The sequence below is a fragment of the Pristiophorus japonicus genome, chromosome 22, assembly GCF_044704955.1.
Source record: "Pristiophorus japonicus isolate sPriJap1 chromosome 22, sPriJap1.hap1, whole genome shotgun sequence".
NCBI classification, from domain to species: domain Eukaryota; kingdom Metazoa; phylum Chordata; class Chondrichthyes; family Pristiophoridae; genus Pristiophorus; species Pristiophorus japonicus.
This window is the reverse complement of record NC_091998.1, coordinates 25,395,430-25,409,664: the sequence shown is the minus strand read 5'-3', so window position 1 is coordinate 25,409,664 and position 14,235 is coordinate 25,395,430. Positions and strand designations below refer to the sequence as shown.

Here is a 14,235-nt window from a genome sequence, read left to right as displayed (position 1 = left end):
CCGAGATTCTTTTCTAAAAATTATCAACTCGGAGGTACAAGGGTTATATAACATATGAATGATTTACTGACACGTAATGAGTTTTGGTTGCCCAGTGGTATGATCAATCTAATTCCCCTTGCTCAACACTACAGAAATTCATCAATACTGGATAGTGCAGGAGAAAAATAGAAACATCTATATTCCATTTTACCCATATATTTAGAAAGACACTAGCTTAGAAAAAGGCACCGATGATCTGGAAATTGATTTTTGCACTGATAATTTCAGAAGCCTGCTGGTAAAGAGTCGATCTTCTGATTCAGTGCTTTTGGTGGCAAACACACAGCAGGAAATTGCTCAATTGCTCAATTGCACACGCTTCCCACGTTTTCCTGCCCATTATATTTAATCGGTGGAACGTGCACGGAATGCGGCTGCGCATTTCCGATACACACATCAGTCCTCATCTGGAGCATACGTTCAAAAAAAAAAAATTGGGTCTTTTAATCTTCCTGTATAAAAGCAAGTACTAAACCTGGCTAAAGATATTAATCTTATGGTGAGCAACAAACAGGGAAAAAATTAAGAAAAGGAGGGGTAGAAATTCATCTTGGACGGTAGCTTGATATTCAATTCCGTTGCATTCAGTGGAACTGAATATCGGGCAGGCAATGTAATGGGTGGCTGATTCGACACTGCCGTTTGCATTACCGCTCAAGACAGATTTCTAGGCTGGAAACCTTTCCTGGGAAGATACCAACACATTGAAGATTAGAGCACCTTGAACAACCTCCTGACTGTCTCTTAATGGTATGAGGACACAATCAAAAATAAGGAAAATTGTCAAAAAAATTAGATGCAGGTACTTCAGTTTCCTTCTATCCACTTTTAAATGAACTATTGAACTATTTTAAATTGTTTGTAAATGAAAGTGATTTCTGTTTAGCAGATGAAGAAGGTGAGGGGGAATGAAAAATGTTTAGTGGTTTCTTCAATTCATCATGTCCCAGTTCTGAAGTTTCCAAAGTAAAATGTTTAACCTTTGCTTATTTATTCCCTTGTATATCTAGCTCTTTGATATTTGACCTAATTCTCATCTCTCTCCATAATGCCGCCTGCCTCTGTCTCTATTCCAACCTAGTCCCAGCCTGAGAAGAGCACTCACCACGGAACTCATCTCCAGCACTAGCCATCCCTTTGGCCGATCTGTGTAAGATAATCTGTTGGTGGCGAAATATGAGCAATTATGTGTGGATTTATGTGAAAGTTAGCTTAGGTCTGCCCAGACTCATTTGCATACAATCATTACAGCCACAAGGAGAAGGCTTTCATGCCATCCATGTGGGTTGGATTGGAGCCCAGGTTGCAGAGATGAGATGTGCTAACCAAATAGACCATCTCAAAATTGATGTTCAAAAGAACAACTCTACTATATCCAAACAGTAACATCACTAATAACTTTACTCTTGTGACACTCGCATCCTATTTTTGCAGAACATGTACATTTTCATTGCAAATAACCTGCAGTTATATTATACATAAGCAAACCAAACCGCAGGGCTTTTCCAAGGACTTAAAAAAAAAATTCTGTAGCTTTTATAGTTTTCAAGTCAAAAGGGGGGCATTGCTCAAGTCTGAATCAATCAATTCTAATATTTCATATATTGCAGGGATGTTCAAAATGTTTGAAATACCAGCGGGAGCAAGACATATTGAGATCGAAGAAACTGAACCATCCACAAATCTCATTTGTAAGTTTTTTTCAGGGATCAAGCAGCATATGAATATTTGACTCTGTAAATAGTTTCACAATCTTTGCTTATTTAAAAAAAACTTGAGAATTAAACGTCAGAGGAGATAAGTTACTGTGGAAACACTTAATTTATTTAGGAAAACATTGCATGAATTAATGATATTTTCATTACCAAACACAAAGTGCTTTATTTTGAAAACTTAAAATTGTGCTAAGTGAAACATTTCACACAATGGTTAGGATAAGTTATATCAACATTTAATGGTCACATTTTCTTTACAGCTGTGAAGAATCAAGCAACTGGTAATTTCATTCTCAATGCCAAAGGTGAAGGTTCAAAGCCAAAGATGTTTATAGAAATGGGTTTGGAGTGGGAGTATTCCATAGAAAATGACACAGAAATTCTTAAATCCAGCGGCCCTCTGCACGACAACATAATTGTTTTTGTAAGTAATGCAAATATTCCAATTTCTTTTTTTTAGTGTTTTGGAATATTTTTTCTTTTTTCTTCTCTCAAAGGTACGATTCCTCTGCTATCTCACCCAAATAGCCAGTGTTGATGCTAGTCTAGACAATGAGAATGGGAAAGTTAATCAACAACTGGGGGCATCACACTTGAGCATGACCTAACTGGACATCCACACAAATACTGGATAGTGATCATCAGCAAAAACTCCAGCTAATTTTCTCCTCCCTCCCTGGCTCAAGGATCTGAGGACAACAGTCACACCTCTACTGCCACTTCGAATGAGATCAGTGAACTCAAAACAGACTGGGATCAAACCTGTGACCCTCCTAGTTTGTATAGTCCAGTAGCTTGATAGTTGATGCATTTCTACATTGATCCATTTTTAAGAGGACAGTAAATAGGGCTCCCTATAGCCCTGCAAGCTTTTCCTTTTCAATTAAGCCTGATATTCTATGCAGAAGTATTGGACTATTGTCTGTAAATCACTTTGGGATGGCCTGACGATGTGAAAGATGAACTATAAAAGCTGGGGTTGCTCTCCGAAGAGCAGAGAAGGTTGAGAGGAGATTTGATAGAGGTGTTCAAAATCATGAGGGGTCATGAGGGGGAGAAGATGGAGAGAAACTGTTCCTATTGGCTGAAGATCGAGAACCAGAGGACACAGATTTAAGGTGAATGGCAGATGAACCAAAGGCACCATCAGGAAAAACTTTTTTACGCATCGAGTGGCTAGGATCTGGAATTCGCTGCCTGACAGTGTGATGGTGGCAGATTCAATAGTGGCTTTCAAAAGGGAATTGGAAAGTACCTGAAAGGAAAAAAATTGCAGGGCTACAGGGAAAGGGCAGGCTGTGGGACTAGCTGAGGTGCTCTTGCTGAGAGCCGGCACAGGCTCGAAGGGGTGAATGGCCTCCTTCTGTGCTTTGACCATTCTATGATTTGAGATCAGCTTTTTTAGAATTTACAATATTTAAGGCCAGGCTTGCGATTATGGCACAGTTTGCAAATGGGAAAACGATGCTGATTCTGAAAAAGCCGCAGAAAGCATGCTTTCCAAGATTGACCCTTCGCCACAGCAGAAATGTTGCAAGGAAAACAAATAATTACTAAAGAAAAACAAGGCAATTCAGGCTCAAGTCTTTTTAGGGATTCCATGCACAAAATTTAAAAACAAAATGTTCTCGACTTATTGGAGCTTGTTTAAATGGAAGAGAATTTTTCTTATTTCAGATTAGCCCACATCGGGAAGATGCTAAATCAAATTTGATGTACAAGTATATTATTCATGAAGACCTACTTCCTGTGATCGGCAACAACAATGTACTCCTGGAAGAGACTGAAGGTTACGAGTGGGCTTTAAAGAGTTGGTCCCAGTGTTCGAAAGCCTGTGGAGGAGGTCTGTTGTCAATGACCTGGGTAACACCACTATGCTGCATGTTCATTAAAACACTGCACCTCATTCCACTTAATCATAAACAGGCTTTTCCATTTAAGAAAAAAAAATCGCAGCCCGTTGGAATTTTCCACATTGAGGTTTTATGCAAGTTATGAAATAAGTTACCAGTGGAGGTATTTGAAGCCGACAGTATAAATGGATTTGAGAGACAATTATGGTGTCTTTATATTACAACTTCAGCACCAGTGCTAAGGCTATGCAAATCCAGACTTTAGGGACTGATCTGATTTTGACACAGTGAGAGGCTCCCTGATATGAAATGAGTTGTGTATTTTTGGCTGTATTTTTAGAGATAAATTAATTGCTAGATACAGTAGCATCTAGGTAGGATTAAGAACATAAGAAATAGGAGCAGGAGTAGGCCATTTAGCCCCTCGATCCTGCTGCGCCATTTAATAAGATCATGGCTGATCTGATCAAGGACTCCACTCCACTTCCCTGCCCACTCCCCATAACCCTTTATTCCCTTATCGCTCAAAAATCTGTCTCTCTATGCCTTAAATATATTCAATGACCCAGCCTCCATGGCTCTCTGGGGCAGAGAATTCCACAGATTTACAACCTTCTGAGAGAAGAAATTTCTCCGCATCTCAGTTTTAAATGGGCGGCCCCTTATTCTGAGACTATGCCCCCTTGTCTTAGTTTCCCCTATGAGTAGAAAAATGCTCTCTGCATCCACCTTGTCGAGTCCCTTCATTATCTCTGTTTCGATAAGATCTCCTCTCATTCTTCTGAACTCCAATGAGTATAGGCCCAACCTACTCAATCTATCTTCATAAATCAACCCCCTCATCTCTGGAATCAACCTAGTGAACCTTCTCTGAATAGCCTCCAATGCAAGTATATCCTTCCTTAAATACGGAGACCAAAACTGTACGCAATACTCTAGGTGTGGCCTCACCAATACCGTGTACAGTTGTAGCAGGACTTCTCGGTTTTTATACTCCATTCCCCTTGCAATAAAGGCCAATATTCCATTTGTCTTCCTGATTACTTGTTGCACATGCAAACTTTTATGTTCCATGCACAAGAACTCCCAGGTCCCTCTGTACTGCAGCACTTTGTAATTTTTCGCCATTGAAATTATCATTTGCTTTTCTATTTTTTCTGCCGAAGTGGATAACCTCACATTTTCCCACGTTGTACTCCATCTGCCAAATTTTTGCCCACTCACTTAGCCTGTCTATATTTTTTTGCAGATTTATTGTGTCCTCACAATTTGCTTTCCCACCCATCAGCAAACTTGACTACATTACATCGGTCCCTTCATCCAAGTCATTAATATATATTGTAAATAGTTGAGACTCCAGCACCAATCCCTGCGGCACCCCACTAGTTACTGTTTGCCAACCGGAAAATGACCCATTTTTCCCGACTCTGTTTTGTGTTAATTAGCCAATCCACTATCCATGCTATTATATTACCCCCAACCCCGTGAACTTTTATCTTGTGCAGTAACCTTTTATGTGGCACCTTATCCAATGCCTTCTGGAAATCCAAATACACCACATCCACTGGTTCCCCCTTCTCCACCCTGCTTGTTACATTCTCAAATTTGTCAAACATGATTTCCCTTTCATTAAAACTATGCTGACTCTGCTTGATTGAATTATGTTTTTCCAAATATCCTGCTACTGCTTCCTTAATATTGGACTCCAACATTTTCCCAATGACAGATGTTAGGCTATCTTGTCTATAGTTTCCTGCTTTCTGTCTGCCTTTTTTAAATAGGGGCATTACTTTTGCGGTTTTCCAATCCGCTGGGACCTCCCCAGAATCCAGGGAATTTTGGTAGATTACAACCAATACATCCACTTCTTTTAAGACCCTAGGATGCAAGCCATCAGGTCCAGGGGACTTGTCCACCTTTGGTCCCATTATTTTGCCGAGTACTACTTCTTTAGTGATTTGTATTAAGTTCCTCCCTCCCTAATAGCCCCTTGATTATCCACTATTGGGATGTTTTTCGTGTCTTTTCTACCGTGAAGACCGATACAAAATATTTGTTCAAAGTCTCTACCATTTCCCTGTTCCTCATTATTAATTCCCCAGTCTCATCCTCTAAGGGACCAACATTTACTTTAGACACTCTTTTCCTTTTTATGTACCTGTAGAAACGCTTACTATCTGTTTTTATATTTCATGCTAGTTTACTTTCATAATCTATCTTCCCTCTTAATGTTTTAGTCGTTCTTTGCTGGCTTTTAAAAGTTTCCCAATCCTTTGGCCTCCCACTAGTCTTGGCCACTTTGTATGCCCTTGTTTTCAATTTGATAACATCTCTTATTTCCTTAGTTATCCCTTCTCTTAGTCTTTCCTTCTCATTGGAATATATTTCTGTTGAGAGTTATCTCCTTAAATGTCTGCCACTGCTCATCAACCGTCCCACACCTCAAACTATTTTCCCAGCCCACTTTAGTCAACTCTGCCTTCATACCTTTGTAGTCTCTTATATTTAATGATTAATGATCAAAAAGGGGACTTGGACCCAGAAGGGACTAATTAGCAATCTTGTTGTGCGAGGCCCCTTGGGGAAGAGTGACCATAATATGGTAGAATTCTTTATTAAGATGGAGAGTGACACAGTTAATTCAGAAACTAGGGTCCTGAATTTAAGGAAAGGTAACTTTGACGGTATGAGACGCAAATTGGCTAGATTAGACTGGCAAATGATACTTAAAGGGTTGACAGTGGATAGGCAATGGCAAACCTTTAAAGATCATATGGACGAACTTCAACAATTGTACATCCCTGTATGGAGTAAAAATAAAATGGGGAAGATGGCTCAACCGTGGCTAACAAGAGAAATTAAGGATAGTGTTAAATCCAAGGAACAGGCATACAAATTAGCCAGAAAAAGCAACAAACCGGAGGACTGGAAAAAATTTGGAATTGAGCAGTGGAGGACAAAAAGTTTAATTAAGAGGGAGAAAATAGAGTCCGAGGGGAAACTTGCCGGAAACATAAAAACTGACTACAAAAGCTTCTATAGATATGTGAAGAGAAAAAGATTAGTGAAGACAAACGTAGGTTCCTTGCAGTCGGATTCGGGTGAATTTATAATGGGGAACAAAGAAATGGCACACCAATTGAACAAGTACTTCGGTTCTGTCTTCACAAAGGAAGACACAAATAACCTTCCGGATGTACTAGGGGACCGAGGGTCTAGTGAGAAGGAGGAACTGAAGGATATCCTTATTAGGCGGGAAATTGTGTTTAGGGAAATTGATGGGATTGAAGACCAATAAATCCCCAGGGCCTGATAGTCTACATCCCAGAGTACTTAAGGAAGTGACCCTAGAAATAGTGGATGCATTGATGATAATTTTCCAGCAGTCTATCAACTCTGGATCAGTTCCTATGGACTGGAGGGTTGCTAATGTATTACCACTTTTTAAAAAAGGAGGGAGAGAGAAAGTGGGTAATTATAGACCGGTTAGCCTGACATCAGTAGTGGGGAAAATGTTGGAGTCAATCATTAAGGATGAAATAGCAGCGCATTTGGAAAGCAGTGATAAGATTGGTCCAAGTCAGCATGGATTTATGAAGGGGAAATCGTGCTTGACAAATCTTCTGGAATTTTTTGAGGATGTAACTAGTAGAGTGGATAAGGGAGAACCAGTGGATGTGGTGTATTTGGACTTTCAAAAGGCTTTTGACAAGGTCTCACACAAGAGATTGCTGTGCAAAATCAAAGCACATGGTATTGGGGGTAATGTACTGACATGGATAGAGAACTGGTTGGCAGACAGGAAGCAGAGAGTCAGGATAAACGGGTCCTTTACAGAATGGCAGGCAGTGACTAGTGGAGTGCTGCAGGGCTCAGTGCTGGGTCCCCAGCTCTTTGCAATATATATTAATGATTTAGATGATGGAATTGAGTGTAATATCTCCAAGTTTGCAGATGACACTAAACTGGATGGCGTTGTGAGCTGTGAGGAGGACGCTAAGAGGCTGCAGGGTGACTTGGACAGGTTAGGCGAGTGGGTAAATACATGGCAGATGCAGTATAATGTGGATAAATTTGAGGTTATCCACTTTGGGGGCAAAAACAAGAAGGCAGAATATTATCTGAATGGTGGCAGATTAGGAAAAGGGGAGGTGCAACGAGACCTGGGTGTCATGGTTCATCAGTCACTGAAAGTGGGCATGCTGGTACAGCAGGCGGTAAAAAAGGCAAATGGTATGTTGGCCTTCATAGCTAGGGGATTTGAATTTGGAGCAGGGAGGTCTTATTGCAGTTGTACAGGAGCTTAGTGAGGCCTCACCTGGAATATTGTATTCAGTTTTGGTCTCCTAATCTGAGGAAGGGCGTTCTTGCTATTGAGGGAGTGCAGTGAAGGTTCACCAGACTGATTCCAGGAATGGCTGGGCTGTCATATGAGGAGAGACTGGATCAACTGGGCCTTTATTCACTGGAGTTTAGAAGGATGAGAGGGGATCACATAGAAACGTATAAGATTCTGACGGGACTGGACAGGTTAGATGCGGGAAGAATGTTCCCGATGTTGGGGAAGTCCAGAACCAGGGGACATAGTCTTAGAATAAGGGGTAGGCCATTTAGGACTGAGATGAGGAGAAACTTCTTCACTCAGAGAGTTGTTGATGCCAGTTCATTGGATATAATCAAGAGGGAGTTAGATATGGTCTTACGGCTAAGGGGATCAAGGGGTATGGAGAGAAAGCAGGAAAAGGGTACAGAGGGAATGATCAGCCATGATCTTATTGAATGGCGGTGCAGGCTCGAAGGGCCGAATGGCCTACTCCTGCACCTATTTTCTATGTTTCTATGTCATTATCTTATTCATAAAGAATTATTTACAGGGCCTCTGTGGATCGCAAAATTTGTACAAATGAATAAATGACGAGGTTTTCTCGAGTAATCTATAAACCAAACAACTTCAATATTTGATGGTTGAAAGATTCTTCCTGAGCAAAATCCACTGTGCTGTTATAATAAAGTATGCCAATACATCTGTTTGCTCTTTTGCCTAAAAAACGTATGTAGCATAGTCTGAGACATTTGCTGCATGATTATTGTTTAATTATTAATAAGGGTAAGTTACGACTGAATTTTGCAGTGGTGTTGTACAGAGAGAAGCATCCAGTATATGGAAGGAAGCCATTCCAACTCAACCTTGTGGCAGTTAGGCAAAGACAGTCCATCAGATGTATCATTCAAATAGGACTGAGCAGGAGATTCAGTCTGGAAGGATTCTGCTTTTGGCCTGTTGCAGCTTACTGGGAGATATTTTGACTGCATTTACACAAGTATTTTAAAAATACTTTTCTCCCTAATGTAGCATAAAAATTAAGAACTTACAAAGAGAGAGACTTCCCACAGAAGGCCCTTGCCTAAAGTGAGCAGAATCCCACCACAATACATACACGGTTAGATTTTACAAATTAGTGCTCCTCAGCTCAGAGCTTTGCATATTGAGAGTACATTTGGGTGCAGAGGTCAGTACGCCTGCATGATTTTCTGTACTAAACAAATGGAAGAATGGAAAATGATGCAGGTACGCTGCATTGTGCTGAGCCCCGTGCCTGAAGTCCAGGTATGCATTCCCGTCCCGCAAAGGGAGCACTAATTCACAAGATCTATCTGTAATTATATAGTTCAAAAGGGACCCTGATTTGTATGCCATCTTGTAATGGTATATTTTATAGTACAGAACATTTAAACACAAATCCAAATCCAAGTTTTAGTATTCTCTTACAGATTATTTTGCCAGATATTATTACAAGTGTATACTAATATTGTAACTTTATTTTCAGGCATACAATATACCAAATATGGATGTAGACGAAAAAGTGACAGCAAGATGGTGCACAGGAATTACTGTGATAACAGCAAGAAACCAAAGCCTATAAGGAGACGTTGCAATCTTCACGAGTGCACACAGCCATCGTAAGCACAATGCTACTGCTTTTCTATTTAGAACTAACTGGACGATTGCTAGCAAAGTTTTAAACAGATTCTGTTAATAGTCTCAGACTGGTATCTGTAGAGGACAACCTGCATTGAAGTAGATTGAAGTCATAATGCCACTTTTGCCTCGACATATGTCAGTGTCAGGTTAGTGGCAAAGGAGCTTTGTGCACATGGTTAGAATCATGGTTAGCATGGTTTCAATATTATGAGAGTACAAGTGTCGAGGATTAAAATACAGTTCTGACAGAGGGCCTTGGTGAGGCCACACCTTGAATATTGTGTATAGTTTTGGTCTCCTAATCTGAGGAATGACATTCTTGCTATTGAGAGTGCAGCGAAGCTTCACCAGACTGATTCCCGGGATGGCAGGACTGATATATGAAGAAAGACTGGATCGACTAGGCTTATATTCACTGGAATTTAGAAGAATGAGAGGGGATCTCATTGAAACATATAAAATTCTGACGGGATTGGACAGGTTAGATGCAGGAAGAATGTTCCCGATGTTGGGGAAGTCGAGAACCAGGGGTCACAGTCTAAGGATAAGTGGTAAGCCATTTAGGACCGAGATGAGGAGAAACTTCTTCACTCAGAGAATTGTGAACCTATGGAACCTATGAAAGTTGTTGAGGCCAGTTCGTTAGATATATTCAAAAGGGAGTTAGATGTGGCCTTTATGGCTAAAGGGATCAAAGGGTATGGAGAGAAAGCAGGAATGGGATACTGAAGTTGCGTGATCAGCCATGAACTCATTGAATGGTGGTGCAGGCTTGAAGGGCCGAATGGCCTACTCCTGCTCCTATTTTCTATGTACATGCAAAATGTTAACCTCTCATTTTTTCTGCACAATCTGCTGTGAGCTTCCAGCATTTTTCATTTCTATTTTAAAAAAAAAAACGAGGTTGTTTATTCTAAATAATACTATGACCACCAATTCCCAGGAAGCAAGTTCTATTAATGTTGTTTTTTAATGTTGAACATTGCTTTCATGTTTAATTCTGTTCTGTTGCAGATGGTTAACTGAGGAATGGGGATCTTGTAGTAAAACTTGTGGAAAAGTAGGATACCAAACAAGAGTTGTACAGTGCGTCCAGACTCTCAACGAAGGTGCCAATAGAACAGTGCATGCCAAGTATTGTGCTGGAGACCGTCCCGAGAGTCGGAGGCCATGTAACCGTACACCATGTCCAGCACAGTGGCGGATGGGAGCTTGGTCTCAGGTACACAAAACTCACAGAACTTATCTCTGCAAACTATTCTAAACCAGTCAAAATGTTTCTACTTGTGGGTCAGTCCAAAACTGGAGAACATAAATATAAGAAAGAAAAAAAGAGCTGGATTTTCGACTCCCTTGCGTCTCTGGTAGCAGCCTGGAGGGGCGGTAAAGGGTGTCTGAAGGCGTAACAGCAGGCGGCCAGCTTTTACCGCCTGGCCGCCAAATTCGGCTCAGAGTTTGTGGCGGCGCAAAAACCTACCGCTCCACCCTCTAGTGTCAATGAGATCATGATGTCAATCGTCGTGCAACATTCCACTAGTGCCCCGGTTGCAAAATTAGACCCTAACGCCGCATTAAACGTCTGCTCCAAGTGGCGCCTGAAAAATCAGGCGATCCCACGGTCGAGTAGATGGTATTTGCCGTGTCTTTAAATTGAGGGAGGAGGATCCTAAATAGCAGGTCACATTGACTGCAACATTTGTGCACAGCACACTGCGTGAAGCTCTGACTTAAAAGCGGTAGTTTTATCTGCCATTACAGTGTCCCTACAACTTCAGTGAAATAAATTAATGGGGGCATTACTAGTTCGCCAGCTATCATGCTCCATGCTATTGCTAGGTGGTATCAGGATAGAAGAAGGGCTCTTGCCCATGTCGGCCCACGGATGAGGAGAGGCCGAAGACGTCTGGGGAGGAGGGCTTACCCCCCACGGGTTTACAGGCACCAACGCTCCTATCTCCAGCTCTCTGAGGAGCAGTGTGTGAGAAGGAAGTGCTGACAGAGATACGCCGTCTCCTACAGGCAGACCTACAGCCTTACAGCGCCAACAGGACTGCGCTGCCCGTCGTAGTGAAGGTGACTGTGGCGCTGACCTTCTATGCCTTCGGCTCCTTCTAGGCTGCAGCAGGAGACCTATGAAGCATCTCTCAATTCGCTGCATTCGCCAAGTCACAAAGAGACTGTACGCCCGCAGAATGGACTTCATAAAGTTCCAAAAGAGCAGGCATTTGGGTTTGGCAGAATTGCGGGCTTTCCAAGGGTTCAAGAAGCCATTGACTACACACACGTGGCCTTGTGAGCACCATTACACAACACACAGGTATTCAGAAACTAAAAGTCCAGTTGGTGTGCGACCACACGCAGTGCATCCTCGCAATGAATGCCAGCTATCCAGGGAGCGCACGTAATGCGTTTATCCTATGTGAGAACACCGTCTCACGATTGTTTCAGCCACCTGGTTCATGACCACCATCTGCAACCCCACCACAGAAGCGGAGCTTGGTACAATGAGGCCATGGGGCCACCTGCAACCTCATCAAACAGATAGTTGGGGTGCCCAAGCAACATTTCCAATGCCTGGACCGCTCTGGCGGCAGCCTTCAATACTCCCCTCAACAGGTATCCAAATTCATTGTGGTGTGCTGCATGCTGCACAACTTGGCCATCATGAGGGGCCAGGCATTGCCAGTTGGGATTGCAGGCCCACCTCGAGGAGGAGGAGGAGGAGGACGACGAAGAGGAGCTTGGCGAAGCCCTGATTGGACAGCCACACCATCCACGGGGGAGGCGCGGGAGATGCTGCCGGACCAAGAGCCGCTCATAATGGATCAGTTCTCTTGAATGGAGGCAGCTGAGGGATGGAGCTAATACTGGCCACTCTATGTGCCACCATAAAGGCACATCAACGGTGAACTTTGGAATGATACACAAGATATCAATGGCAACAGTCAAAGTGACATTTTACTGGGACAAACTAACTAAACAACTCCCCCCCCCCCCCCACCCCACCCCCCACAGACCGCAAAGACACATACAATATACAACTTCCGATTGCAATGCACTCAACAACAATGAAGTGCAGCAATTCAGCTTAACTATTTACAGGTGGCATTAGCAAAAATCGGTGCATCTCCCCAATGTTGTCCTACACCTTAATCCGACTTGCCCAGAGCTTTGCACCCTCACCCCCCCCCCCTTCCCTTTACCTCCCTCCCATGCCTGCTGCTCCTCAATAAGGCCTCAGTGACTACAGCAAGGCTGCTTAAGGACTGCTGTGTTAGTAGGCCAAACATAGAAGGCCTGTTAGGACGCCCTGGATCAGCTCTGGACCTGGAAGGCCCGGCTGCTGACTGCTCCGCCTCAGCATCAGCGGCAGCAGTCTCTGATGGACCGGGAGTGGACTGCATTAGATGCAAGATCGGAGAGTCAATGGTGGGAGCTGGAATGCTATCATCTTGAGGAAGAACAGCACCTTCCATTTCCTGGGGACCACTGCCATACACTCAGGCCTAAGTTGCAGCATCCAGAGCACGATGTGTGACCACAACTTGCTGGCCAGCTTCAGTACCGTCGCTTTCCCGTCGGACAGTGGAGAACACTGGGAGGATGGCAGCAGTCATGATCGCATGACATCACCTAGTTGGAGCATGGCTTGTGACTGCAATGCAATCGCTGCTGCCATGGCATGCGCCATCCCCTCTGTGACTCTACTATCTCTGCAGGAGCCCATCTGCCTCTGTGAGCGGGGAAGGATGGGCTCGCTGAAGTCCTCCGATGCACGGATAATGCGTGAGGCGGCCTCCACAGCACTCACAGCAAATGCATCTATGCTCTGGGGGACACTACCCAATGCACCCATGAGGCCGGGGTACATTTCCGTGTTCTCCCTGGGAATAGCCACCAAGTCCAGGTCCGCGTCTGCCTGTCTTTCAGCAGGACTACTGTGCCGACTTACCCTCTGGAGAGCTGACCTCCGAGCTTCCCCTCCCGCTGGGCGTTCCTGTAGGTCACTGGGGCCAAGAGCCTCATTGTCATCAAACCCCTCAAAATCATCTTCCTCCCCTGATGTTGTGTCCCCACACGGTGGGACTGATAGTGTGCTCCCTGAGCATGAGACCCCATCATCCCCATCCCTCGTCATCTCCCCTGTGCCCAGATGTCGACGGCTCACGGGAAGGCTGTTGCGCTCCTGGCTGGTCATCTATAAGCACAAAGCAACAGATGTATGTTTAGCACCAGGGGAGGGGGCAGGCAGATAAGAGGAAGGTGACATTGGACATCTATATGTAAAGAGTCTAGGTCACTTGATATTAGGGGTCAAGGAAGTCACATCAATCGCAAATGCTATTCACATACCATCACTACACATAGGGGGCTCAGCCTTGCCGCCAGACGCCACGCGAACTGGGGTGCCCATGAGGGCCGACACACTCTGCTCTACCTCGGTCAGGTCCTGCAGATCAGGCTGTCCGTCTCCAGTCCGACGCTGCTCCCTTCAATTATGCAATAACTTTGCCTGCAATAAGAGCAAAAAGAAGGGTTGAGTAAGTGTGCACCTCCTCTTGTGCCACATGTGCCTTCCATAGTACATTTGCACTTCCAGACAGTGGCAGCTAATGTCTTCAGTACAATCTGCGTGGCTAGT

The 14,235-nt window shown here is 43.5% G+C and overlaps 1 protein-coding gene across 7 annotated transcripts in view; it reads left to right on the top strand.

Moving 5' to 3' along the window:
• Positions 1-14,235, top strand: part of LOC139234909 (A disintegrin and metalloproteinase with thrombospondin motifs 14) — a 244,455-nt gene that overhangs the window by 210,161 nt on the left and 20,059 nt on the right. For all 7 annotated transcript variants that reach the window (XR_011588361.1, XM_070865779.1, XM_070865778.1 and 4 more), the window contains 5 exons: positions 1,653-1,733; positions 2,018-2,181; positions 3,435-3,600; positions 9,439-9,571; positions 10,608-10,815. Coding sequence is in view for 6 of the 7 variants with exons in the window: in XM_070865779.1 (XP_070721880.1) it covers positions 1,653-1,733; positions 2,018-2,181; positions 3,435-3,600; positions 9,439-9,571; positions 10,608-10,815 (752 nt within the window). In the remaining variant the exon portion in view is untranslated. The remainder of the gene's footprint in view (positions 1-1,652; positions 1,734-2,017; positions 2,182-3,434; positions 3,601-9,438; positions 9,572-10,607; positions 10,816-14,235) is intronic.